This window comes from Sander lucioperca, chromosome 21 (genome assembly GCF_008315115.2).
Source record: "Sander lucioperca isolate FBNREF2018 chromosome 21, SLUC_FBN_1.2, whole genome shotgun sequence".
NCBI lineage: Eukaryota > Metazoa > Chordata > Actinopteri > Perciformes > Percidae > Sander > Sander lucioperca.
Genome location: NC_050193.1, coordinates 24,872,113 through 24,899,676, shown reverse-complemented (window position 1 = coordinate 24,899,676; position 27,564 = coordinate 24,872,113). Strand labels below are relative to the sequence as shown.

Genomic DNA, 27,564 nt, shown 5'->3' with positions numbered 1-27,564 from the left:
TGGGGGAGATAAGGCCTGTGTGACAGACAAACAGCCCTATCGGCCAGGGACACCTTGAGACAGGGATATCCCAACCCTGGTTTGCTCGCTCCGCCCTCTCAGCATGAACCAAGGTCCGAGGCTGGACAGAGGAACCTGTTTGGACCAGCAGGCCTGACTTTTCTGTCTGGGGGACACACAGGGGGAAAAGAGGGGAAAAAGGGGGGCAACATACAGTATCAGGAGGACAGCATCTTAGTACGTCATCTTGTTTACAGACTGGGGATTCCCTCATGATAAAGGGGGGGTAGTTCCTCTGCTTGTGATTATCTTGAGGAAAGTCATGAGATAAACACATTAAACCCAACTTGTTTCATTACAGCCCTCAGGCAAACTTGGTTGTCTCCTGTGCGGTAAGTGTGACATGGCAGCGACAGGGTAAGACATCTTCTGCAGCTGACTGGAGGTAGATGCTGGTGGTCTAACCCAGCCTGATGGCAGACGCTGACACAAAGATGCAGCGCAGACTGGTGAAAGAGGAAAATATCACACAGATTATTACAAGAACAAGAAAAAAGAACCTAAAACTGTAAAACCACTGTTGACAGTGGTGACAGTTTGACAGTTTCTGCAAGGGTGCTGCAAGAATGGAAAAATCGTTCATTGGACTAATGACAATTCAATTCAATGCGATTCAAAACACTTTTATTCGTCCCTCAAAATGACAATTCAATTACTGCTTCTGGAATAACCTTCTTTATATCTGTTTTACATATAGGCTATGTTAAATGTGTTAACTTTAAAGCAGTCACAGAGGACATGTGTGGGTGAAAGATTATCTTATATGCCTTTTTGAGGACTTGTAGGCTGCGCAAGAGATCTTCATGCTTGCCAATAATTTATGAATTGAGGTTAACAACACCTTGCAATTGGAGGATGTGAACCTGTAAAAAATTTTAAATCAAAAAAATAGGGTTATGGTTAGGGTCAATAGAACAGTTGTAAAACATTGTCAATATTTTCTGCTCTTCTCTAAAAGAGTTTAATTGACATAGGCAGTGGAGGTGCTGCTGAGCCTTTGTATCACATAACGTCAATCTGTCATCACACAAATTAGTGAAATTAAGCAGCATACACAAGAGTCCAGTACCTTAAACTGGAGGTTCCCAACTGTTTTAGCTGGTTTAAAATGAAGCAATGTTTACTTGTAAGGCTTCATCACAGGTTATCACCTTAGTCTGGACACAAGCAATTTATTGTTCCTTCTCAGACTTAGAAGGAGTCAGATGGCTGAGAGGACTACTCTATATTTCTGAATAGTCTTTCATGCTTCTAGGTTGTAGAAAGTCCTCTTTACAAGATTTTATTTTGTGTGAAGGGTTTGTTTTGTACATGGAGAACAAAACGCTGTTCAATGGTTGAACCAGACTGACAACTGAAAGGGCAGAAAGAGACAAAGATCCCTCTCAACAGTTGAATAATAGAAGAAATCAGCAGTCCTTGGTAAAATAAACTGGAAGCTTAGCATCAAAATGTGTGCAGATTTAAATAACAGCTTCCTGTTTAAGTGTCAAATGCACAATAATACAGCCTAGAACAAGCTGGAATTAACAGGCAATGTGTTGCTTTAGAAAACAGCTGTTCTTTAAACTTAGAAATAGAAAGTTAGTCTAGGGTAAGCTCTATTGGAATATCAGCTGAACATACTATGGACTGACATATCACAGTTTAAACCTCTTAAATCTAACCATGGAGTAGACTGCAGAGGAATCAAAGAAAAATAGGCAAACTAAATTCTCAGAGCCCAATTGTACCGGCCAGTTACGCTTTTCTGGACAGGAAAACAAATTCAAAATCCAAGTTCCAACTAGAGCTGTAACAATTCCAAATTTTGCTGTACAATTATTTGTCTCAGAAATAATTGCGATTAACGATATAATTGTCTCCTTCAGTCAAATTCATTTATATAATTTTATTTTCAAACAATTAAAGTTTTGAATGAATCCCAGGATACATCTTTTGGTTATATGTCACTGTTATGTGACCCAGATAATGTAATAACACAAGTACACAGCTTATGAAGCAAACCACGCCTCTTTTTATCATAAAACATAGTATTTTTTTCTTAAATGAACATAAAATTGACAATTACCATTAACAGTCATACCTCTTAGGACCTAGGCTAATGTTAGCAATTCATTACGGTTAAACAAAGCAACGGCGATTACGTAAAAAATATTGCGATTAGACGATTATTATATACTTGTTACAACAATATTCTCGCCTGTCATCTAACACTGTGGGGACAACGACTAAATGAGAGTTTTAATCATCTAATTTTTCTTCTTTTGGGGCCAAAACTAGTTCAAATGTAAATAATACATTTGGTGTCTGAATTATACTGTTTTTATCTCATAGTTATTATTGAAGGAAAGAAGAAGAACACCAATATTACAGCTGATTCCAAACTTTTGAACGGCAGTGTATATACACACTATATAGACGAAGGTAACTGATAAGAAGGAAAGATTTGTTGATTGGGGTAATAACACGAAAACTTAATTTTCTTTAAAAGAGGTAAATAAAAAATGTATGAGGTATACCTCTAAAGGTTTCTTAAGGACAAAAACATAAATTCTGCCAGTGAAATCAAACACAAAATGTCCCTGATATAACTAATTTCAGCCTCCAGTCTCAACAAGGCCATGTAGTCATATGGGCTCATGGCTATACTGGTTGATTTAACATGAACAAGTCCATTGTTTGGAGGTTTCGTTCAAGTCACGTCAAATCTCATAAGAATAAAAATATTTTCTATCACAATGTAGAATGTTATCTCTGGCAGATGCTACTTTTATTGTGGGCCCCAACTTCATCTTCATCTCAATTTACATCTATTCCATTTTGTCATCAAACCTCCAATGAATGTTATTTGAGTCTTGCTTAGCCAGAGAATGAGCCTCAGTCACAAGTTTGACGTTGAGGAATTCATACTCAAAAAGAAAAGGTAATGCTTGATTTCACAAGTCCTGAAACTAATAGGGAACACAATAATGAATCGATAGTTAATGTTGTTGTTAGGGATGTTTCCTGCATTAGGTAATTATGGGAAAAATGCAGACAGTGTTGTCCCTTAAAAGAAAGAGTCATCCCCGCTCAAAATTGACCTGCAATGAACTGTTCTCACCCATCGATATGCTGTTTCAGGTAATGTGAAATTTGTGCAAATTGTAGTTCAACTTTATTGTCATGTGTGTTGGAAACACAATAACGTTCTTGTGCTCTGGCTCTTTCTGCCTTAACACAAGGGACACACACTACAGACCTACACAATAACACAACAAGTGAGGCGCGTATGGGTACGGGAGCTGTTCAGCAGACTGCCTGCCTGTGTAAACAAACTATTACTGTGATTTGATGCTCCGGTAAGGTTTTTTTTTTGTAAGATGGAAGTAGAATTGTAGCAGTTTAATACAACAGAAACAGAAGGGCTATGGATTTTTGCTATGGATTTTTTTACACTGCAACAGGTGATTTGTGTGATTGTGAGTGTGGGTAAACAGCATATTGCACACAGAAAGAAACTCACTGAATATATATTTAAACAATTAAAAAAAAAAGTCTACAGCCACAAAGAGTGGGCCCCCAGCTAAAGACACTGTGGCTAAGGCCTGTTATCACCAGTCTCTGGAAGCTATCTGCTGTGCCCATGTGTCTCAACACACAGCATATACAGACACTCCCTGTCCTCATAAGGACATTTTCATCCAGACAGCATTATTATTATTTGTGGAGTTTTGTTTAATGCAAAGCAGACGATTGCAAATTGGGATACAAAGACAGTTTGAAATCTTGCTTTACGCAGCGCAAGATTTGAAATTTGTATAAAATAGACTATATAATGTGTAGGGTTCCTTTCAACAATCCAGTATAAAAGAATAAAACATAAAGTCTATAACATAAGCGTCAAGGCATGTGGGGGAAATGTGATTTGGATTTTTTACCTACTTTTTAAGAGAGAAGGATGTGAGGGAAACCTACTGTCAGTGGCTGAAATACATTATGCCAGCTAGTGTTTGTAGATGATTATGATACTTCGGAGGGGTCAAATATAAAATCCCAGTCAACCAATGACAAAACATCAATTTATATGGCTAGTTTGTATAAAAAGCATTCACTCATTCATTGCAAGGTTTATTGTCTTACAATGTTGGATCAAAGTAGATTTGATGTGGCTTAAAGAGACAGATTTCTAAAAAGTGATCTAAAATAATTTCAAATACAAAATACATGTAGTAGACTCATGTAATGAGTTAAATGTAAAAGATTTGTGGGTGTGTATAAATGCACCTGTATCTGTAGGGTCCAACTTGAATACTTTTCATGCACTGTGCATTTTGAAACCTCTAAATGGCGGACTAACTGGGGCAGCACAGATGGGCTCTATCAGCATTAGAACAAGCAGGCTGCTGGGAGTTATCACTGAGAGCCAGAAGCAGCATCAAAGACCCACCTAGTCACAGTGTAACACACTAAAATACAAAACCTGCCATCCATTACCAAGTAGTACATACAGTGTGGGCCATAATGACTTCACTTTAACTAAATTAAAGAGTACATTTAAACCAGTATTGCTATTATTCAAGTCAGAATACTATTTAAGGCTTATAGACTTTTCAGTGCCTCTCATTTCCTATATTCCTAAACCAAAGGTTTGTGCTCAATGGTCACTGAATATCCATCTAAAAACAATCATACACAACATTAATTTAACAATGTTCTCAGTTGAGGTTATATTTTCCTTGTGTTGGCTAAATTACAACAACTTTAGTGTTTGTAGCATGCAACCTGAATGTGTGGTCTGAGTTGTATGTAATTAACTTCATCAAATATTCTCATTATTTACTGTATTAAAAAACTCAATTTGTGCCAGGAAGTTATGTGAACACCATCCAGGGTTGTAGCAGTTTTTCAGACTGCTGCATACTTACAGTATGTCTTCACTTGAATTCTCTCTATGTATTTGACATCAGTCTGATGGTATTTTTCTAGGGAATGCCAGAGACCAAATACTGAAGGTGGCAGTCTTTGTTGACTTTGGCGCCCCTTAGTGTAACCAATGTGGCAGAAACGGCATGACTAAATGATTTGTATTTTGCTCTGCATGATAATTAGGATGATCTCATTCATCATAAAACTAAATCATGATTTTCATGAACTGCAACCCTTGTCCATCTGGTTTTGTTTTGTAATACTGAAAAGGTCAACCAGTCTGTATCCCCCCCCCCAAGGGTTAACAAGTTGTTTGCTTTTTAATTGTTAACTTACGTCCAATTTAACAAATCAGAAGAATGTGACATAAATAATTTTCATTGTCAGAAATGTCACTTCTTTGTGGGTGCAGAGAGGAACTTGAGCATAAAAATAAGACTGTTGTTATGTTCATTGTTTGACTCGAACAACTGTTGCTATGCAGGCCACGAACATAACAAAGAGAAACCTGTTCAACTTGTGCTCCAACATAATTGGCAGTTGCTGGCCAACATTATCGAGAGACTCATTACTCAAACACCTCCCAGATGAGCAGCTCTATGTTAAGGCTGCACATCATCACCACAGCCAGTTAAGAAATTCTTAGATAATAGATGTGCGTTGTTTAAAACTGTACATGAAGAGAAGGCTAAATTTAGCGCACTTACAAGAGATTCTTGCATAATAGCTCTTGGTCTGTATTTAATTAACATATGTTTGAAATAAGAAAATGATGACATCATGAAAAAGTGACAAACTGTACTTAGAGAACCATTATTTATTGAAAGTTTTGACATCAGAGTGAACAATGCAAGATGATTTGTGGAAAATGAGCTTGACATCAATTGAGTGTGAGCTGACAGACCAGTGGATGGTGGTCTTCAGAAGCACTTCTGATGATCGCTCTAGTACCTGACCAGTTTAAATTACAGAAAAAGGTTAAAGGTTCTGCAGTACCCGGAGAACCAACAAGTTCTTTAGCCAGTGCCTTTTGAGGAGCACTAAGCTAACATACATGTTTTTGGTGGCAGAGGAGCTTAGCATAAAAAGAAAAATTCCAATTTGATACGTATAAATTTCATTTAGCATTCACTCATAATATATAACATTGCTTCACTATTCACAGCCTTTACAGTAATCAGAGTGTTTTAATTAGTTTAATAGAAAAATGCTTCAGTAAAAGATTATTCAGCATAGAGCAATGCATGACGCAGAAACCAAGAGGCAGTCTGCCTTTAAAAAAAATAAAAGTTATACGTGCAAATACTTTGCATGGTACTTGCATTCAATGAAATTGGTAATTGTACGTGAGCTCAGTAAACATAAAATAGGCAGTTAGAGAATACCAGGCAATGAGGCTGTAAAAAAAGTGAAGTAAAGTGGAATCCCTTCAAAATTTCTGTGACATATTCTCCCCATCACAGCTCCTATAATAAGGAAACTCCAGGAATGGATTCATCATACTATAACCCTTTAACCGTTAAGGCAGTTTAGGCTACAGTAATCATTAACAGCCTGGAGAACCACAATGAGAACTAAGAGGGGGAGCCAGACGTTTGGGGATCTGCGTCAAAGACGGCAGCTAGTGGTCATAGTGCATCTCTGTTGGCAGTGAACAGTTGCACTGGCCTGTCTTGATGCTGCAGGACTGAGGGGAGGTTTACATGATGACGCATGGCGCACGGCTTTTGGTGATCTTCTGCACAGGTTTGCCATCGTGGGCCTGCTGGACTGCATTCAAGACCTGTGGCAGAAAAAGAAAAATATAAACTCAGAGTGTTATTGTTTTGAGTTACCAGCGGTAAAGGACGCTTCCAGATCCTTTACTTAAGGAAAAGTACCAATACCGCACTGTAAAAACACTATTGTTACAAGTAAAAGTCCTGCATTGAGTATAATCAGGAAAATTAAGTTAGTATTAAAAAGTATTAAAAGTATTCAACAGAGTGGCCGGGTTAGCTCAGTTGGTAGAGCAGGTGCACATATGTAGAGGTGTATGCCTCGAGGGTTCGAGTCCAACCTGTCTTTCCCCTCTCTCTTCCCATTTCATGTCTAATGGATAGGAATCCATTAAAAGGCGTGAATGCTCAAAAAATCTAAAAAAAGAATGCAGACAGACAGATAGATAGATAGATAGATATATATACCAGCAGAGAAAAATGTCCCCTGTGACCGTTTTATCATTATTATGTTTCAAAGTTTTATGTTATTATTATCATCTGTGTCTCCACTAACATCCTCCCAACACCTTGGGTCATTGGCCACTAATAGAAAATATTTTGCCAAAACACCTAGGCATCACTTTTGACTACCAGCTGAAATTTGATATAAACGCGTCATAACAGTTATTCAGTCCCACTACTTCCACCTGAGGAATACTGCAAAAAGATAAAAAATGTACACCCACTGTTATCTTTCCAGCAGTTGGAAATGGTTATCCATGCCTTTTGTGTCATCTTGCTTAGACTATTATAATGTTATTCCAGCCGAAGCCAAGACGCTGTACAGTTATTCCAAAACTCTGCAGCAAGACTAGACTACTCACCAAGACCTCATATCGCTCTCACATCACCATTTTTCTGAGGTCTCTTCACTGGCTTCCGATTAAATTTAGGATTCAATACAAGATCCTCTTCCTTATCTATCAAGCCGCCTACACAGCATTCGCGGTAAAAATCACTCTGCGTTGGCCATTCCATTGTTTTCCTATGGAGAGAGCGATGCCGCCCAACTAGGCAGAGCGCTAGACTTGGCGTCGCGCACTGCTCGCGGTTTTGCCGTGGATCATGTGTAGGCAGCTTTAGGCTTTGAGTGGTCTTGCTCTAGTGTATAAGTGAACTACTGATGCTGTATACCTCTGCTAGGCCCTCAGGTCCTCTGAACAAGGCTTGCTAGTTCTACCTCATACAGGATTGAAAACACGAGGGGACGATGCGTTTGCTGTCCTGGGTCACAGGCTGTGGAACCGTCTCCCCCTGGGATTCGGTTCAGCCAACTCTTGAGTGTTTTAGGTCACAGCTGAAGTTCTTTTTTTATAAATGTTTGTTACTTGAGTCATGTGCTCTATTATGAATAGTGATCCCTGATGTCTCTAATTGTTCCTGTTTTTATTGTGCTTTTTTTCTCCTGTTGTAATGTGTGTTTTGTACTTTTAAATCATTTAATTTTTTTGTAAAGCACTTTGTAACCTAGGTTTTGAGGTGCTATATAAATAAAACTTTATTTACTCATGCACTAATGACAAAGCAGGGTTTTAGTGGTGTACTTATTTGTATTTGAGGTGGAGCTCATTTATAACAATTTTGAATATTGAATGCAACTAATGATTTCACTATGGATTAATCTGTGATTATTGTCTTCATCAAAAATCGATTGATTAATTTGTAAAAATTTAAGAAAATAGTCACACTTACTGAGAGCCCAAAGTGACAACTTCACTCTTTGTTTTGTCCAAAACTCAAAATTAAAAGCCGTCAAACTACTTAAACAATTATCAAAATATTTGGAAATTTGCACACAAAAAAAAACTTTTATAAGCTTAATATGTTTTGCATATAATAAAAAAATATCTTAATTTTTAGAGTAACTAAAGCTGTCTGATACCTTTAGTTAATACTCAAAGTACCAGTAGCTCAAATTTGTACTCAAGTACAGTAGCTACTTGACGAAATGTACGTAGTCTTCACCCGTATGATTTACATTTTACGGGCCTGTTAAACCGGTTTGTTGTTGCTATGATGTACTCACGTCATCCTCATATGGAAACCCGCCCGTCTCAGTCTTGGAGAAGATCAGCTGACCGTTGATTTCAATCTCAAAGCTGCCTTCAAAATAAAAATAAAAACAAGACTTCACCCGTCAATCATGCTTTCTGGAATGATCTTTGCCTTGAATAGCACGGTCCTTTACATTAACGATAAAGATCAAGACACAAATAAATCGTTGGTCACCGTTAAATTATAATGCTCTCAGCTGAAATTTGCAAAACAAATTAGCAACACTTACTTTGTCTTCCCGTGAAGCCTGACACATCCGCATCAGGAAACTCACCCTTGACAACCCGGGCGAGCTCCTGATAGCGGCTTTCGTAACCTCATCTACCACTATAAGGGGAAACATACATGCATTTTAAAAGCAGAATACTTGCTGTTTGCCCTACTAACATTAGCTAACGTTACTACTGTTGCCCAGTGACCAAGCTAAGATAGCTAGCTTTGAGCTAGCTAATGCTGCTAAATTCATCTGTAGTGACAATGTAGCTACGTCTTTAAAGTAGGATTCACGGCACGAACCCTGACACAAACAGACGCAGGTTAACTAAAAACGTTCACAAAATAAAAATTAGTACAACAAAAGATGTACATACCAGTATTCGACTTTAATTGTTACCACCCCCATTGTAGCTGCTGTTTGTTGTTCCTCCGGTCTGGCTAGCGGCTATGCGAGAGCGAGACTACTCCGGCGGTGGCAGCGGTACGGAGCTGGGTTTGTGTTCGCTGCTTTTGTAACACCGAGTCGGGCAGCGGGGCGGGGTTTAAACTGGGAGACAGCCTCTGGGAGCATGGAGTGGGAGACATAAATCAACACAGCTGAAATCATAATCATACCAACCGTCTCTGGTCATTCCAACAGGAAAGTGATGCAATTTTATTTACAGTACATGGCTGAAATGTAATGTTAGCTAAGGACGTCTGTACTACTACAATTTTGCCCTAGAGTATTTCCATTTAATGCAACACTTCTCTTTCCTACAAAATATTGTAGGCTACTAGCCTACAATATTTGTTTTGCAAATTTCAGCTGAGAGCATTATAATTTAACTGTGACCAACGATTTATTTGTGTCTTGATCTTTATCGTTAATGTAAAGGACCGTGCTATTCAAGGCAAAGATCATTCCAGAAAGCATGATTGGCGGGTGAAGTCTTGTTTTAGGCTACTAGCCTACAATATTTTGTAAAAAAAAAACCCGTCTGAAACGTGAATGTAAAAAGTAGGCCTACTTTTTACATTCACGTTTTTTTTTTTTTTTTTTTTTACCTAAACAACATGTGATCCAGTGTCCTTTGGCTTGTGATCATTTACAAAATATATATATATATATATATATATACATATATATATATATATATATATATATATATATATACATATATATATATATATATATATATACATATATATATATATATATATATATATATATATATATATATATATATATGTGTAGTTGGGGGCCCTTCAACAAAGTGGTGTAAAACAATAACTGTTTTAGGCCCAGGGGAAGTAAAATGATCCAGCCTATTTCACAAACATTGAATAGAAATGTTTGTAGCTGAACCTTTTCTTCCTCCCTCTCCCATTAATCGTCTTACAACCCCTCATATTCATCTTATGACCCTTTGGAGGGCCCAACACTTAAATTGGTAACCATGCACTGGACTACTTGTCATGGTCCTGGGTTTTTGGTTAGTCCGTTTACTATTCATTTTGCAAAGTCACTCTCCTCACGTGTCACACTTGTTTTAAATGTTTTCTCGCCTGTGTGATTGCCTGCTCTGCTCTGATGTGTTTCACCTCATGTCTTATAATACATACATGATCAGCCCTTATGTCACCTTTCCCTCCCACCCTCGTTGCCTTGTGTAGCCTTATGTGCCCCCTTTGTCTGTGGTGATGGGCGGACAGACTCTTTTTACAGAATCGGTTCCTTCGAGTTAGTCTGGATCAACGGAAGTACATTTCCAGGATTATTGCCTGACATCTGCTACGGTGCGCCTCACTTTCCGCTCTCTGTGTGTTTCCGTTCTCAAACTCTTCGGGAAACAAGGGTTCGAGCTAGCAAGCTACACGCTCAAAATGGCAAGTTTTGAAGAAAATTTGGATCATGCAACAAAGCAGGCCTCCTTGGTTCTTTTTTGGAATGATTGTAAAGATTTAAAAAAGAATATGTTTACAGCATTTACTCTCTAACTGGGATGTTTTGGGAAAAAGATTGGTGGGGATTGCTGTGGACAAAGTACAGTGCAAATGAGGTTTAATGTATCCAGCTAATTGAAATACCTCACGCTTCATTTAATATTGTATGTGACGTTTTCTATTGTGGGGTGCAAATGTTCCACCGAAACAAGTTCCTTCCCGAGACTATTTTGCAGAGCCACCGTTGCTGTGTCTGGAGCTTAGCGCTGCCCAAGACGATTCTGATTGGTTTAAAGAAATGCAAACAACCTAGAGAGTTTTTTTCTCCTATCCCAGAAAGTATCTGTGGTAGAGCCAGACCTTACTTCACAATGCTGTGAAGTAAGGTCTGGCAATGTGAGACTACCTTCAAGGTTATTACATGAAAATGTATCTAACATTTCGAGTTTTGATACTTTTTACAAAATATGTCGTCAGTTTCTCAGCGACACAGTCCGTAGCACATGTCGTCATGCAGGCTATAGTTATGACGTCATCTTCTTCAACACAGCTGCCCCAAAAAACATCTCTTCAATGCATTTACCAGTCATCAAGTTTACATTAATAAAGATAAAATATATGTTTATTGCACGATGTAGGCCTAAAGCTCAGTACCACACCAAAGTCGGAAGAACGACCCTCCGAGGAGCACATGAATGCACCATTAACCTCCAGTGGCCAATTCTGCTGTCTCTAATGTGAGATGGGTCACTGTCAAAATCTATTTAAGACTAGTATCATTTTAGTTCATATTGTTCTTACAGGGTGCATATCCATAAATAAAGCTGTGTTTAATCAGAGTACCACCAATGATGCAGGGTGACACACACAATGCACTATAACATTGGAACATAGAACCATGACTTGAATTACACATTATGGAATATTAGCATCATTCAGATACAGAGCTTTGAAATGAAGAATATAACTATGCTTACTGTTAAGTTAGTAGCTGTTCCAAGGTAAACATGGAAGTTACAGGGTTCGCTTCCCAACTTAAAATACATGGACAGAGGGTAAACAAATTATTGTGTATTGTTGTGGATTAGAAGATTAAAATAGAAAAGGACGTACTCAAGTGAATAGTACCTCAAAGTGTACAGTACTTAAATGTATAAATCCCACAACAGCTTAATGATCATTATTCACGAGAACTACCAACTTTTTTAAAATGCTGCTCATATTAACAATCCTCTATTCCTCTAGTTTAATGTAGTTCTTCTTATTTCTTTCCATATGTCCAATGTCCTGTGATGGTAAATTCACTTGATAACCCTGTAATGCTAAGTGGATGAACTGTCTTCACTATCTGTCTGTGTTTGGTAAATACTAAATGCTTAACACAGTCTTTATGTTTCTCTTCAGAGTGGACTGTCGACCTGCACCTAAGAGGTGTGGTTGTTACTGTCCACTGCATATGTGTCTGATTACTCATTACAACCAACCTTCAGACTCATAAACACATAAAACACAAACTTCTGCCAGTATATCGCTCCTTCAGCAGAAAGCTTTGTCCAGATCTTTTACAAAGAACACGGAAAAACGGACGTGACATATGAATAAATGGTGTTTGTTTTAAAGTATACTTGTTTTTAGATGTTTTCAGAATGAGACATGGGATGGCAACCAGTGAGCTGTCAGCATGTAAGTTTTAATTCTTGATGTCTCATAATAACTGCATTATACCCACGATGATCTTTGTCTTTATTTTTCTTCCTGTGTTGTAATAGTTATGTAGTCATTGTTAGTGTCATAATCTTAAATGTCTTCTTAATATTTTATCTATAATCTATTGATTTTTTACTGTTTTGGGGCATGTTTTAACTTTTTGCATCCCATACGCTTACATTATTTTTTGTGCATTGTATTTGATTGATTAGCCTGTAATCTCTTGGTTTTATATAACAATCATATGTCAATGATATGATTTAAAAGGGAAGGATTTAAGGTTATATTATTTGTTCAGTTTATAATATTTATAAGACCAAACAGAATCAACTCTATACTATACGTTTTTGTAGTTTTATGTCATTCGGGGGCTTTTTATGCTTATTTCTTGTCATCAATTAAACAGCCACTTTATTTTTCAATTATTTGATCAACCAATTGGTCTATAAAATGGCATTTAAGTTATTATTTTGTCTGGTTTTGTCAGGTAACAATCTTTTCATCTTATGGTTACTTATAACACAAAGTGTATTCGCTAAATGTTGAACTATTACTGTAACTGAGCTGTTTCTGTACCTACAAATCATTAAATCAGTGTGACCTGAAAATGGATTAAATAAAAGTCTAAAAAAAACACTTCATTCTTTCAGGTTACAGCCCATTACTAATATCCAAACCCAAAAAACTCACTCAAATATACTAATTTACTATAATAAAAAAGAAAAAGAAAACTAGCAAGTATACACATTAGAGAAGCTTAAACAAGGAAATATGTTATCACTTTGCTTAAAATAAAACACTTAATCAATTATCAAAATTGTCGCTGCATAATAAGTTAAGTATATTCAAACTCAAAGATATTTAATAAACTATCATAAAAAAGAAAGGAAATCATTACTAAATTCTTGCTTTAGAAAAGTAATCAAACAATCGTTAGTTACACAATCAAAGTTGTTGCTGCTTCAGTTTCCGTAAAGTAACTCATGGATTAAATGACTCACAGTTGCATGTGTTTGCTTGTGGTCTGAATGCATTTGGTATTTTCTTCTAGCAACAAGAAATTAGTTTTTAGTCAATATAGCTTTGCTGTTAACCCTTTCTGTGTGTTCCTTCTTTTTTCTTTGTCAGGGGACGGCTGGTGTACATCACAGTTAAAGATTATCCTTCTTGGTGGCAGAAACTCTGGGAAGAGCTCTGTGGGGAACTTAATCCTGGGCAAAGAGGAGTTTGGGACCAAAGAGAGGACCTCGTGCTCCCGGAGGCTGGGCATGGTGGCGGGACGGTGGCTCACGGTGGTGGACACTCCCGGCTGGTGGTGCGACTTCAGCTCTCAGGACACGCCCAAGCTGGTGAAGAGGGAGATTGTAAGCAGCATGTCTCTGTGCTCACCGGGCCCACATGTATTTCTGATCATAATTAAGGCGAGGTCGGGCTTCTCCGAGAAGCGTCGGAGGGCTGTAGAGGAGCACGTGATGCTGCTGGGTGAGAGGGTGTGGAGTCACTGCATGGTTGTCTTCATCTCTGCTGACTGGTCTGAACACACAGGAGCTGAAGAGATCGTACGCAGGGGGGGGGAGGCCCTCCGCTGGCTCAGTGACAAGTGCGGTCAGAGGTGTCACAGTGTTATCTCGAGGCATGGAACTGAAGTCACCGAGCTGCTGGAGAAGATACAGGAACTTGTCACGGGAAATGGAAACAGAGTGTTTGAAATGCAAGAAAACATTTTACAGGTGACTGCAGAGGAGAAGAGGAGAGTGGAGGAGAGGGCTCAGCAGAGGTTTGTGAGAATGAGGAAACACAGGTCTCTCATGAGAGGTGAGTGAATCATGATCTTTGAAATGTTTCACTTATGTTTGGCTGTTAAAGAGAAAATCTCCACAATCTGGATTTTGGTGTTTTGTACACTGCTCTTCACAGAGACTTCCTTCCGATCAGTCAAACACAATGCTGAGTATACTGTCTTTAGATCTTCTTCTCCAGGTTGGGGTCAGCCCTAATTTGTATTGCTGTTAATGTAAACTATTGCAGAATTTATTCCAAAGATATTTTTGTTGCTGCAGATAATTAGTTGATTATTAACAGTTACTCCCTGTGTCCTAGAGTCAACAAACTGAAACTAAAATGCCTTTGTCCATCCCTTAATACTTTGACTTTCCTACTCTGCTCGTGGCTTGGGCGCTCCAAGCTCTTTGGCTCCTACTGACAAAACAGGTCACAAATATGTATGTCATTTAAAAAAAGAACCCTCACTCATTTCCTAAAATAGCCGGGCACTGTGGGTATTAGCAAACATTACTTAAACAGAAGTAAATAGTGCATTTGTTGGGGACTATTTTCAGCTGCGGATTAATACACATTTCATTTTCGATTTCCAAGAACCGTTTAAAGTCTAAAAAACTTTTGAACGTTTTTAAACATTTTGGAACATACTCCAGGGAATCACTGTGCCCGACTAAGAAACAAGTCTGCACCATAATGTCTGTAGAGTTACAAATTAACGTATTTACACTTCGGCTTTGTACAGATTAAACAAAGTTGATATAACGTGTTAATTATTGAGTTAATTACTTACCTTCGGCAGGGGTGTTGGACTGGGGGTGGAAAGGGGACTGAGTACCCAGGGCCCTCATGTGAGGAGGGCCCAAAAAGATGCTAGAATGAATAGCTGTGGATGTGGGGAGGGGCCCATAGAGAATGCCTTTCTACACGGCCCAGAATTCTGTGCTACGCCCCTGACCTTCAGACAGAGCCAGGGTAACTATTTCACCAACTCTTTATGCTAAGCTAACTTGCTGCTGGCTCCAGCTTCATGCTTAAACAGACATACAGTATATTAGAGGGGTATTCATCTTTTCATCTACTGGTAACTCAGGACAAAAAGTGTATTCGCTAAATGTTGAACTATTACTGTAACCGATCTGTTTCTGTACCTGCAAATCATTAAATCAGTGCTACCTGAAAATGGATTAAATAGAAGTCTAAAAAACACACTTCATTCTTTCAGATAGCTTGTGGCCCATTACTAATATCCGGATTGTGTTGGTGGGAGCAAAGGGTTCTGGGAAAACCTCCACTTTGAACACAATCCTGAGCAGAGAGAGCAGCCAGCGAGTGAGGAGAACCGCCCAGTGCGTGGTTGGAACAGGAGTGGTGTTTGGGAGACAGGTGACGGTGGTGGACACACCGGGCTGGTGGATGAACTACTTCTGTGACGAGAGTCCCGTCTTCGACCGGAGACAGCTGGTGCTCAGTTTGTCCCTCTGCCCTCCGGGGCCTCATGTCTTCCTGCTGTTGATCCGTGTGGACAGAGCCTTCAGCGAAACCTACAGGAGGGCAGCGCAGGAGCACCTCCAGCTGATCAGTGACCACATTTGGAGTCGTGTCATTGTGCTGTTCAGTTTCGGGGACTGGCTGGGAGGCACGACCACGGAGCAGTGCATCGAGAGCGAGGGAGAGCCCCTGCGCTGGCTTGTTGAAAGATGCAACAACCGGTATCATGTCCTGGACAATACAACTAAAGGGGACGGATTTCAAGTCAGAGAGCTGATTGGGAAGATTGAGGAAATGTTGGCCGGCTGCAACGCTGGCCAGCATTATGAAATAGAGAGGGAAGTGATGGAACAGCTGGAGGGGAAGATGAGAAGAGAGGAGGAAAGAGCCAAGGAGAGAGTGGCGAGGAAGGAGAAACGAAGGCAGATGGCGAGGTCTCAGCTGGGTGCGTTCGATACATTTCAAAGTGATGAACAGTGTCAGCGTTATCTCGTCTTGCTTATTTAATAAACACTATTTAATGTAGCTATTGAGAATGATGTTGTTTTCTGTTTAGATTTTTGGACACAATTCAACCAGTAAGAGTTTGTTTGATTTGTGAAACTTCTTTCCAACAGAGAAGCTCACCCCTGTTCCAGAACTGAGAATAGTACTGGTTGGTGGCAGGAAAACAGGCAAGAGCTCATGTGGAGACACCATCCTGAGCAAAGAGTGCTTCCACACAGGAACCCCAACGACTTCCTGCTCCGAAAAACGAGGCAAAATCAGCGGCAGGACGGTGGCAGTGCTGGACACACCGGGCTGCTTCTCTATAACCTCTGACCTCCTCGTGGCATCCTGTGCCATCCTTCTGGTTGTCAATGTGAGCTCCTCATTCAGAAATAGCCACATGGAGGCCATGGAGAAACAGCTGGAGGCAGGAGGAGGCCAGATGTGGAGCAGAGCCGTGGTCCTGTTCAGCTACGGCGATTGGCTGGGCGACACGAGCATCGAGCAGCGCATGGAGAGTGAAGGAGCGCCGCTGCAGAGGCTGGTTGAGAAGTGTGGGAACAGATATCACGTCCTGGACAATAAACACCGGGACGATGGAGCTCAGGTTTACGAGCTCATCGAACTGATAGACGAGATGCTGGTTAAAGAAAGGCTGGCTATTCTTCACAGAGGTGATCCCATGTGGAAAAGTGTTTCTTCACGAGACGTGACGCTGCGTAAAAAAGATGTAGAGATGCTCAGGAGCTGCAGACAACAGCTGTCCCATGACTGTAAGTAAACCTGATGCACTGATGTTTTTCCCCGGACAGTTTTCTTTGGACCGAAGTTTGTAACAATATGGTTCTTTTAGAGCAGTGGTTTGTATATCAGGGGTCCCTACCCAACCAATAGGGACCCCCGATAAGAGGTCGCATATCAACAGGATAGAAATAAGAAAATGAGAAATTATACATTTCACTAATCTTGTCACGGCCGCTGAATTCTGGAAACAAAGGGAGGAGGACTCAAAAGGATAAAGGGAAATGTACTTGAGGCAAAGGTCAGGAACAGGCTCCTATGTTGGCAAAAGGAAGGCACTCCGAACACTCACACAATCCAAGGGGGCATGACAGCTGAGCACGTCAAGAACGGTTAGGACACAAGCTGGAACTACAACAGAACAAGGTTTAGTTAGCTGGAACAGAAAGGTATAAACAACATTGACAATCTGACAGAGAACGAGTGGAAATGGACCGGTTATATAGGGCAGGGCTGACAAGGGTAAAAAAAGGTTTTAAAAAAAATATATGGAAAAAAGGTAAGGTGGGGCAGGTGGGAAAGTCTGTAAGTATCTGGTGGATGGAGGGAGAATTGCAATACAGGGGGCTGAAGGGAGGGACAGAGAGGCAGACTTTGTGACAGATCTACTGGATAATATTACTTCCTCAGGCCTCCAAAAAAATTACTTGAACTATCACTTATTTTCATTATGTTAACTTGCAATATGCAACCAATTGACGATGGGTCACAAGTAGACTTTACTTTTTTTTAAGGTGTTAAAAAGGATCTGAAGCCACTGTTTTAGAGAATCTGACATATTTGTAGTTAAAACAGGGTGACGTTTTTAATAATCAACAGATTAATCAACAATGAACTGTTATTTGTAGCCCTATTTAGCTTTGAACGGCGTTACATTCAAGCCATTGCCAAATGAGTTGATACAAAGCTAATTAAGACTATCAGCTCCACAAAACTCATTGGGGAGACAGAAACTAAAAATACCAACTTATTGTTTCACTGATAACTTGAGGGAAATGTACGCTTGTAATAATATAATATATAGTTCCCACAAATTTGGATTTAAATAGCTTTACAAAAAAAGGATATTATTTCACAATAAAACAATAAAAGATGCTATTTTATCAAAAAATGACAGTAACAGCAAATTTGACTGTAAATGAATAATTATAAATAAAATACAACAAATGCAAATATATAAAAAAAACTTTAGTTAACATTTTGCAAATAAATAACATTTAGTGTTGATAATACATGCAGCCTGTTCAACATTTACTATGTACTGCACTGTACATCTGCCAGCACGCACACTGATATATCTGTGATAAGCTAATATCAGCTAATTATATATTATTTGATTTAACTTGACAGCGGCAGTGCACATTAATAAACAGTGTTTTTTAAATGTGTAGCTATTAAATTAAAATTGGTTATTGAAATAGGATGTAATTATGCACAACAAATAAATAATATGCACTATACAAAACAGCATTATGCTACAAATTAAAACAAAAACATTTACAAATCACAGAGTAAGCAGCACATACAATCTAAAATAAGAAAAGACAAGTCATATCAGGTGTAACATGGGGAGGGATCAAATTAAAACTGGTGTATGGTGTAAACAGTGTGGCAGCAATATCTGTAATAGAGAGATAAGATGATTTATATCGGTCGTTAAAGCATCAGTTGGTATTTTTATGGCTCGCGTGAAATCTTACCACCATTATTATTTCCTTTACAGTGACTGAATCAGCCAACCCCACTACTCAAACATCACCAAACTGCTCAGGAGGCCCAGATAACGGTGGCCTGGTAGTGGCACTACCAGCAGGAAGACGAGGATGGACTGGACTCAACATCCAAGACAGAGACAGCTTCATGTCCTGTTTGGCCTCAATGCTCTCTGGTAGAGAAGCACTGAGGTGGACTATAAATCTGCCTGTTTGTTTCCCTACTGATGATCTGCACCTGAGACTGAACGGTGAATGCCGTCTGTTCTCATCCAGATATCCAACAATGCTTCTGGTTTTACCTCAAACACAACACAAGATGCGGATTGCGGAGGAAAATGGCATCAGTGTGCATTCCCTCTGCCATCCTGCACTGAGAGAGCGGACTCTTGGGAGGCTCACTGAATCCGGAGGTCTGCAGGCGCTGATCGACCAGTGGGATGACAGCTGCAGCCTGGAGGAGCTGGAAGCCTTCATCGACTCCTACTTTGAGAAGATTTGGGAGCAAGCCATGGGGTCGTTTCAGGAACCTGAAGCTGAGTTTCCCACCGCGGAGCGGGATGCTGTCGTCGAGGAGGAGGCTGGACAGAAGCAAGTGCTCTCATCTATCGACAGGAAACTGTCAAAGCTGGAGCTGCTTGAGGAGATCAGGAGGGATCTGGCCGAGATGAGGACGAGTCTGGAGCACACCTGGAAGGCCATACAGGAACTCAGAGAAAAAAGTAAACAGGATGATAATAATACATGTTGATATAAAGATGAAGTATGTTGTTTTCTCATACAGTGAAAATGAATGTATATGGGCACCCGGATAGCTCAGTTAGTAGAGCAGGCGCCCATATATAGAGGTTTACTCCTCGACGCAGTGGGCCCGGGTTCGACTCCGACCTGCGGCCCTTTGCTCACTCTCCCCTTTCATGTCTTCAGCTGTCCTGTCAAAATAAAGGCCTAAAATGCCCCAAAAATAATCTTAAAAAAAATAAATAAAAGAAAATGAATGTATATGTGTTTTTCTGACTAAGAAGTAAAAAGTAAATAGTCAAAACTTCACTTTCTCTGACTGAGGGAGCTACAATTTTGTTGTTTCTTTGATTTGTTTGTTAGTTCTCCACAAGGGGGAGCTGTTGTATAAGAGTAGGTTATTATGTGGCCGCCGAAACATCACACTTCTGCAGTAGTCAAAGAAAGAAAAGCAAAACATTTTCTCATGTTTTCCAATATACACAATATGCACTACAGTATGTGGCCAAAGGTTTTTAGTTTTTGTTGAGACTTCTTTAGTTGATTGTCTGTTGATCTAAATGGCAGGTAAGTTTTGAGACAATTAAAGTTTAGATGATTTGATGAAGAGACATACACTATATGGTATGTGGACACTTTGACATTGCACCCATATGTGATTATGAAACATGTCATACAAAAACCATGGGCATTAATCTGCAGTCTCCACTCTTCTGGTTTCAGGCTTCCCATAAAATTTGGGGGATTAGCTCCCATTGAGCCACAAGAGCATGGTGCGATGAAGCCCGGCTCGCAGTCACCATTCCCGTTCATCCCGAAGGTGTTGGATGGGGTTGAGGTCAGGGCACTGTACAGGCCTGTCAAGATAAATCTGTACAGCATATGAGACCCTGTATCTTCCTCTTTAGGCTCAGACTCCCTAACAAAAGGAATACAACTTCAGGATGAGCAACAGAGGAGGAATCCCTCTTCCAATACAGACAATGTTTTGCGTACAGAGTAGACAGAAATACACATAATGTATGTATGTAAAATTACAATATGGAGAAATAAAATGACAATGTTAGGTAGATAGATAGTAGACATATATGAGGAATATGGACCCAGGAAGATGTCCTTCCAGGTTCCGCTCTGCCACAAAGACCTGGAAAGGTTACAGACCACACACACACACACACACACACACACACACACACACACACACACACACACACACACACACAGCAAAGCAAAAAGAATGAAAGGTTAGAGATGAATTATTAAAAGACCACAGAACAAGGTGCAGTAGCCTTTCGTATGTGATAAATTGACAATATTCGTCATCGTAGGTGACAGAAATGGCCAGAGATGTTTAAAAAGTTTAGCTGGTAGGGGGCCGAGAGAATATTTAGGAATGATTATATAAGTTTGGCAACACAGGGTCTGTGGAAGTAACTGCGGATGAAGAACTTAAAAATAGTGTACACAGAGGTTATAATCTCACGGAAGTCGTGATCGTCACAATGCAGGGGCGTAAACGTTTGACCCCATGTTGGAAGCATGTGTGTCCAAATACTTTTGGCCATATAACGTACAACTCGAGAGTAAACAAGATCTAAATGAAAATGTTAATATATCACTTTTCATATCAAGTGATTCCCTGCAGCGTGCCAGCTTCCTGCACAAACATTTAAGCCTTGAATGGTTGAAATGAACCTTGTTCATCTGCGCAGGATAGTTCACATGTGTGCCTCGCCCAGTTTCCAGCCAACCACTCTGACAGTGGTTAAAAACAGGAAGTCGATCCAACCGACCATTTTCTTTGTTGAGAAAACAGTGAATCTGTTGCGGCTTCCATCGAAAAGGCTTTTCCCCGGAATTTATCAAGAGCTTTCAAGTGAGTCACACACAGAGACACACACTACTGCTGAGGCTAATTAGGCTCTGGCAGAGTAAACACTGTGAAGATCCTCTACTGTCAAGGCAGGATAAAAACATATGGTAACACCAGGAGGCAGGTGGCCATTTTAGACTAGCTAAAGCTGTTTGATCTAGTTTCCTGATCTGAATGTGTGAGACTGAAATCTAAAAGCATACATTTTCTATTTAGTATCTCTGCTCAGATCTGATGTGTTTATTTCTCCCAAACAATATCATTGTGTCTCCCTTTTATTAAAGTTGCACTAGGCAGTGAGAGATAAATGCTTGGAAAATCTAAACCTAAAAATAGCCAGCTATCATGTAAGCTGATGCCACTGCACAATATGCCTGCATTGTGATGCTTTATGCATTTGACTCGCTGCTTTTTAAGAGTTTGGATTGTTGCAGTTTGTTTAGATGCTCCCGGTGAGCGGAGAGGTATGCTAACCCATTTTTGCCAATAAAAGAAAAACATGATGACATGACATTTTATCCAAATACAGCATAGAAAATCTGCTTAGAAATATAGGAAATATTGGATAGGATAGAAGCCAGCGAATTTGTGAGCAGATGATAACCAGGACAAGAATGAGGAAAAGAGTCTTTCAGTGTGTGCGGATGCGGAGTCAGGGCCAGGAGTGGTGGGATTGTGATGTGAATGGCTTCACTAAAACAGATTTCATCCTGAATTTCCGGATGTCAAGGTATACTGCAGGACTCGCGCAGCAAGACACTAAGTTCAGGCGTCCCATTTCCCTGACCGTTCACACTGTCATGAAAAAAACTGAGCTGAGTCACATATGAGCAAAGCAAAATCAGATTTTGGCCACTTTTTTCTGCAATGTGAATGTAGATGATCAAAACAGCCGTTTGAGATAAAAACCTTGTAATTCAGTTTTAAATATACATCACCTCTTGCTATATGAGTGGTCTTTTCCTGCCTCTTCATTAACAGTGACTGATAGATAACCCCGGTGTTCAGCCCAAAAGCTTCCAAAAATGTTGTGATAACTGTGATTAAAGACAAGAGGAATCTCAACTGTGGGAATACAGGAAAGGGATGAAAACATTCCCAGAATGGACTTACTGGAGGCATAATAGCAAAGGAGTGATTTGTAGGTAATCATGGTCTATTTATCTCTGTCAGTCTTCCTCTTGGGGCTTTCTCTCTTTGCATTGTACCTCTTTGAATATCATTACTCCTTCAATCCCCTCTACCTGCTGTCTTATCATCTATCTTGCTCCGTTTGTCAACATGTCATTTCTCCATTCTCCTGCCGCTCATTTTCTCTCAACCCACTCTCATTTTTTCTGTCTTCCATCCCATTCTCTCCTCCTTCTCTCAAATCAAGTCCTGAGTGCTCAGCCCCCCCCCCCCTCTCAAAAAAGGAGTTCAGCAGCCTGGGAGGAAGCGCAGGAGAAATGGATCTCCTCTCTCTCTCCGTCATTGAGGCTGTTCGGAAGACAATTCCGAGCCCACATCCATCTCCATTAGCGGGATAGAGCAGCGACCGGCATGACCCCCCCCACCCGCCGCCCTGTATCACGTTTCACTGCCTGCTATTTTTCCAGGTGGAAAAAAGAAAAGCAGGCTGAGATCTGGGCAGAGGCTGGGAACATGGATGGAGAAAAGATGATTTAGACCTGGTGTAAAGGAATCATCCATCCTCCACTTCCCTTCATGCTCTGATACGATGACGCCCCCCCGGGGGGTGATGTCTGGGACAGGGTACATTCTCGACCAGTGCACCTCAGCGGGAGGACTGACCTTTTCCACCCTTTCCAGCCCATAAAGAAAGTCTGCATCACGACCTCACAGTGCTACTGACAGAGAGTACAGTACTGAAACAGCTGGCGATCAGGCCCCGTCATCATGGTTGGGTGATGCAAGTTATTGGAAAGTGTAGTCCCAATCACTGAGGCTGAAACACCATTTAGGTCAAGGCTGTGATGTCACTTTGGTGATGCCACACGGAGTGTGGGCATGGATGCATTATTATTTTTTAGAGTAAACTTTTCTTCCTCTTTAGGCTCCAGTTGTGTCAATATCACACCGACATTTCCCAACCAGAGCATTTAAATCAAATCTCAAGCAACTCAAAACAATTAGTCAACTCTGGTGTTTCCTCTGGTCTAATTTAAGTCCTTGAGGACAAGTCCAACATCCACAAGTCTTCATAAGCAAATTACATAATTTGCAAATCTTTCAGGTCTCTGAATGCCGACCATTAAAATGAAACAGCATTTAAACCTTTCTTATTTCAAAGCTGTGTTAAGAGTGTTTTTCTGCCCAGCTGAGATTAAGTGCTTTCAGAGTAAAAGTTTAATAAATTAGAAAGGTGACCTGTTGCTGACAATCAAAGCTCTCTTTTTCATTTTTCACAAAATTACCTCTGTCACTTTTCGTGAATACAACCAGAGAGACCGTCCGAAAGTGTGCGGCGTAATCCACTCTTGTGCCATCCATTGCATCTCTACAACAGCAGGCTTTTCTTTGTATTATTCTGTTCATTTAATTCAGCAGAACTTTGGGTCAAAGCACTAATGATGCAAGATGTGATCATGCTACACAAAGCCTACCTGCTGCTGTCTTATTTTTATTTTTCCAGTTTTCAAGTCTTTAAGGACTGAGAAAGCTCCAGATCCCCCAGGGTGGTACTATATGGAGAAAGACTTCTGGGCTACCTTGTGATGGAGAATAGATGGACAGAAGGATGGATGTAAATCAAGTCTTCATGAATCAGTCTCACAGCAGCCAAGTCAACGTCAAGTCCTTGTTTTAGTGACCTTAAGTCTTAAGTCTTCAGCTCTGATTCCAAACTGTAATCAATCAAGGAAGCACAAGCCATTAATGTGGGAGCTTCTGGCCTCATCGAGAACCCATTACAATGTCACGTTCAGCCTGTGGGAACAATTCCGCTGGAATTGTTCAGGAATAGTCTGAATAAGTCCAGGCTTCAAATGTGGAGGTGATGGAGGAGTGTGTGTCAGAAGTAAATGAGGTACATTTAGCTTTTGGTGGCACCTGGACTGGACCAGCATCAACCACACACACATGCACACACTCAGGACTCACCCTCTTCCATCTTCTCAAATCCACGTCTGTCATTGAGCCCCATCAGGATATGCCGGGTCAGGGAAAACCTCAAGGGCAAAGTTCAGGAAACAATTAAGGGAAATAACTGCACACCAGTGGACCGAATTCCAGCTCCATTTTGAATATGTTTCTGTTTCTCAGAAGGTCTCACTCGTTAAATCATTAACCCCGCGACTGGAGACCACAAAAGAGGAAAAGCAACACAGTTGTATGTTAAAAATTTAGACGCCATCTGCTTCACAAGTGGCTATTACGAGAGCTATTACAGGGAGGGATGAGAGGAGAGCCCCATGTAAATCAATGGAGGCTTACTGGGTTTGTGGTTTCACCCTGAAGTCAATTTCACCTTCAGACATTTAGCTCCCAACGCCGGCCAACGAGGCAGAATGCTTTCACAGCGTTTTATTACTGCGATATGTCAAAAGCACTTAAATGAGATATATATCATACAGAATCTAAACATCTGCTTTCACAACATGTCCACTATCTGCGTCCAGGATTGCAGCGTGGCACCCTGGAAAATACCTTTATGGTTGAACTGCATCCAAACATGGTTTCTAAACAAGGAGTCATAACAGGTCACAAGCCAAAAAGTGTGGGATCCACTGGTTCATTGGCTAGAATGTGCATGAATTTATTTGCAGTGTCACATTAACATGCTAATAGTGATTATTTTATACATGGCAGGATACATGAATTTATTCTGGCATTGATACAATCTTTGACATTATATTTGGGTGGCTGACTTCAATCCTCTTTTGCTAGTATATGATACTGCAGTCTTTTCCCGAGGAAGACAATGTATGGTTGAGTGGAGAAGCCTGAGCCTCTGTGGCTTGAATGACAACAGCATAAAGGGATGTGAGGAGGTTAATGGGATGGGATGTATGTTGTGTAAAGAGAGATATGTCATGGTGCTTCCTGGGGCCCGTTTCAGTAAGGTTTAACAAACTCTGAGTCTAACCCTGAACTCTGAGTTGATTTACCCTGAGATGGGAAACTCTGAGTTTTCGGTTCCCGAACAGCTGATTTGAGTTGGTTCAATCAACTCAGAGTACATTCATATCAGAGAATCGGACAGCGATCGGCGGGTCTTTAACGCCAGTATCGCTTTAATGTACATATTTAATCAGTGGTTTTGTCACCAGCAACAACACGTTGCTCTGTTTTGTTCCAGTAAGTTATGCACCGTAATAACGTTTAAAAAAATCAGCGGAATACTCCGGAAGTGACGTAGTGATTACCGCTCGGCGGATAGGAAAGACAAAAATACATAATATTCGTAATATTGATGTTTTTGTCTAACATTGTATTTGAGGATTTAAACAATAAAGATAACAATAATAATAAAATACAGTTTCATGTACTTGTCTCATGTACTGTTCGGCCGGTGGGCAGCAATCTGAAATGGAATGAAGCCCATTCATGGCAGACAGCAGAAAAACAGAAGCCCACCCACCCCAGAAGAACTACAAGTACACTAGCTTTGTAACAGGTACAGATTGCTGCCGCCCGCCGGCCTAGTGGGACTTAAAAAAAAAAAATTGTATATTTCTCATAAGTAGAAGTTGGCAGTGTAGAATTTTGGATACACCCTGTTTTTTTTGGGATGGGGAACACACTGGTGTCATCAGATTTTGAAAATCAAATCGTTAAATAGGTGAAAATAGGTTATTACCATATTTGACAGTGCTTACAGTGGGTAAACTTTAGTGACCATATCTACATGACAGCTGAGGTCCAGAGCTTTCTGTAACAGCTTGTCCTATGTGTGTAGCCCCTTCTGTTGCTAAATGACGAGCCTTCAAACGTGTACTGGGTTCAAGGTTCAGAGGTCAAGAAAGAAAACCAAGAATGAATACAGATTTTATCTTTAGAGCAGTGAATTGTAGTTAATGCAATAAATACAATATGGTGTCACACACACACAAGGTTTTTTGTGCCTGTGTTGAGGATTTCCAGGACATTAGCAGCCAGCCATGTACGCTGGTTGAGTGAACATGTCCGACCCAAACAAGGTTACAGCCTTTGATCACTGCCAATGAGACGAAAAGCATGATGGGACAGAAACAGAACACGACTACACACCTAACAAACATGACGCACAAATGCACCTAATAACTTTACACATTGCATGCAACAATGCATTCCAATCAAGATGAGGAAATGCCGAAAACCACACATGGATTTACAAAAAGTGATCAAGCATCTGATTTAAAGCCTTGATTACTTAATATTATTTGAGAGTATTGAGCTGTTTGTGGAAGTCCAGAGCTCAGGAAGATTAGGAAGAGTTAAGGATGCTTGGAGGATGGTAGAGGAAGAGGATCAGGTTATCTGTGATTCTATTCAATACCATCCAACCAGCTAATCGTATTATTTCCCTTTCTGTGCGCTGCTGTCGATACTCATCCTAGGGTTGCTCTCAGTCAACAGCTCACCTTTTGACAACCATCTCTATTTCTCTTTGCTCTTAACACCTCTTTTCATTTGTTTCGATTTCTCTCCTGGCCTGTTGTGCATCCCTCTCCTGTCTCCTTCCACATGATGTTCCAGGTGCTGAAGAAGTCAGCAGCAACAGTGGCGGCCTGTATGATCCCAGGATGCTCATACAGGCCAAAGGAAGCCTAAAACAACAACATCCTGCCTTATTCACAGACATGTAGCTCCTTTAATCCCAGGACGTCATGCCTGCGTGAGACAATGTGTGCAAGGCAAGTGAAATGTAAATGTATTTGCCTGCAGAGGGGTATTATGCAGATGTTCTATTTCTTCTATTTGAGCAAACAGAGAGAATATAATTGCAATACTCAAATTTGAATATATTTGAATCGCAATTTGTGCATCACAACGATGGCTCTTCTGATTGGTGCTGAGGAGACAGCCCATTTATCTGCCGAGGCACTCGATGCACTCAAGA

The 27,564-nt window shown here is 40.3% G+C and overlaps 2 protein-coding genes across 4 annotated transcripts; one reads left to right on the top strand and one right to left on the bottom strand.

The window, feature by feature from the left end:
- Window positions 1-5,768: 5,768 nt before the first annotated feature.
- selenow2a (selenoprotein W, 2a) lies at window positions 5,769-27,296 on the bottom strand. The gene is made up of 5 exons (XM_031318816.2): window positions 27,285-27,296; window positions 9,377-9,466; window positions 9,016-9,113; window positions 8,758-8,834; window positions 5,769-6,754 (listed from the first exon to the last, which is right to left on the bottom strand). Exons 2-5 carry the CDS (start codon window positions 9,406-9,408, stop codon window positions 6,671-6,673), a joined length of 291 nt encoding a protein of 96 aa, XP_031174676.1. The 5' UTR covers window positions 9,409-9,466; window positions 27,285-27,296; the 3' UTR covers window positions 5,769-6,670.
- Window positions 12,033-20,943, top strand: si:ch211-214j24.15 (GTPase IMAP family member 8). Of its 3 annotated transcripts, none has more exons than XM_031318793.2 (5): window positions 12,033-12,611; window positions 13,764-14,450; window positions 15,640-16,350; window positions 16,523-17,167; window positions 18,919-19,735. In XM_031318793.2, the coding sequence occupies exons 1-5, from the start codon at window positions 12,575-12,577 to the stop codon at window positions 19,656-19,658; spliced, it is 2,820 nt and encodes a 939-aa protein (XP_031174653.1). In that variant the 5' UTR covers window positions 12,033-12,574; the 3' UTR covers window positions 19,659-19,735. The 3 variants fall into 3 exon arrangements, with proteins under 3 accessions (XP_031174653.1, XP_035852644.1, XP_035852643.1); XM_035996751.1 differs by lacking the exon at window positions 12,033-12,611 and adding an exon at window positions 20,372-20,943 and having other exon boundaries at window positions 13,593-14,450; window positions 18,919-19,629; XM_035996750.1 differs by lacking the exon at window positions 12,033-12,611 and having other exon boundaries at window positions 13,594-14,450.
- Window positions 27,297-27,564: the final 268 nt, after the last annotated feature.

Bases quoted from the DNA above. Each gene is read 5' to 3' on its own strand.
- si:ch211-214j24.15 (XM_035996750.1), top strand. From the start codon at position 13,664: ATGCATTTGGTATTTTCTTCTAGCAACAAGAAATTAGTTTTTAGTCAA. The intron at 16,351-16,522 runs GTGCGTTCGATA...TCTTTCCAACAG, and splicing joins GATGGCGAGGTCTCAGCTGG to AGAAGCTCACCCCTGTTCCA. The intron at 17,168-18,918 runs GTAAGTAAACCT...TTTCCTTTACAG, and splicing joins ACAACAGCTGTCCCATGACT to TGACTGAATCAGCCAACCCC.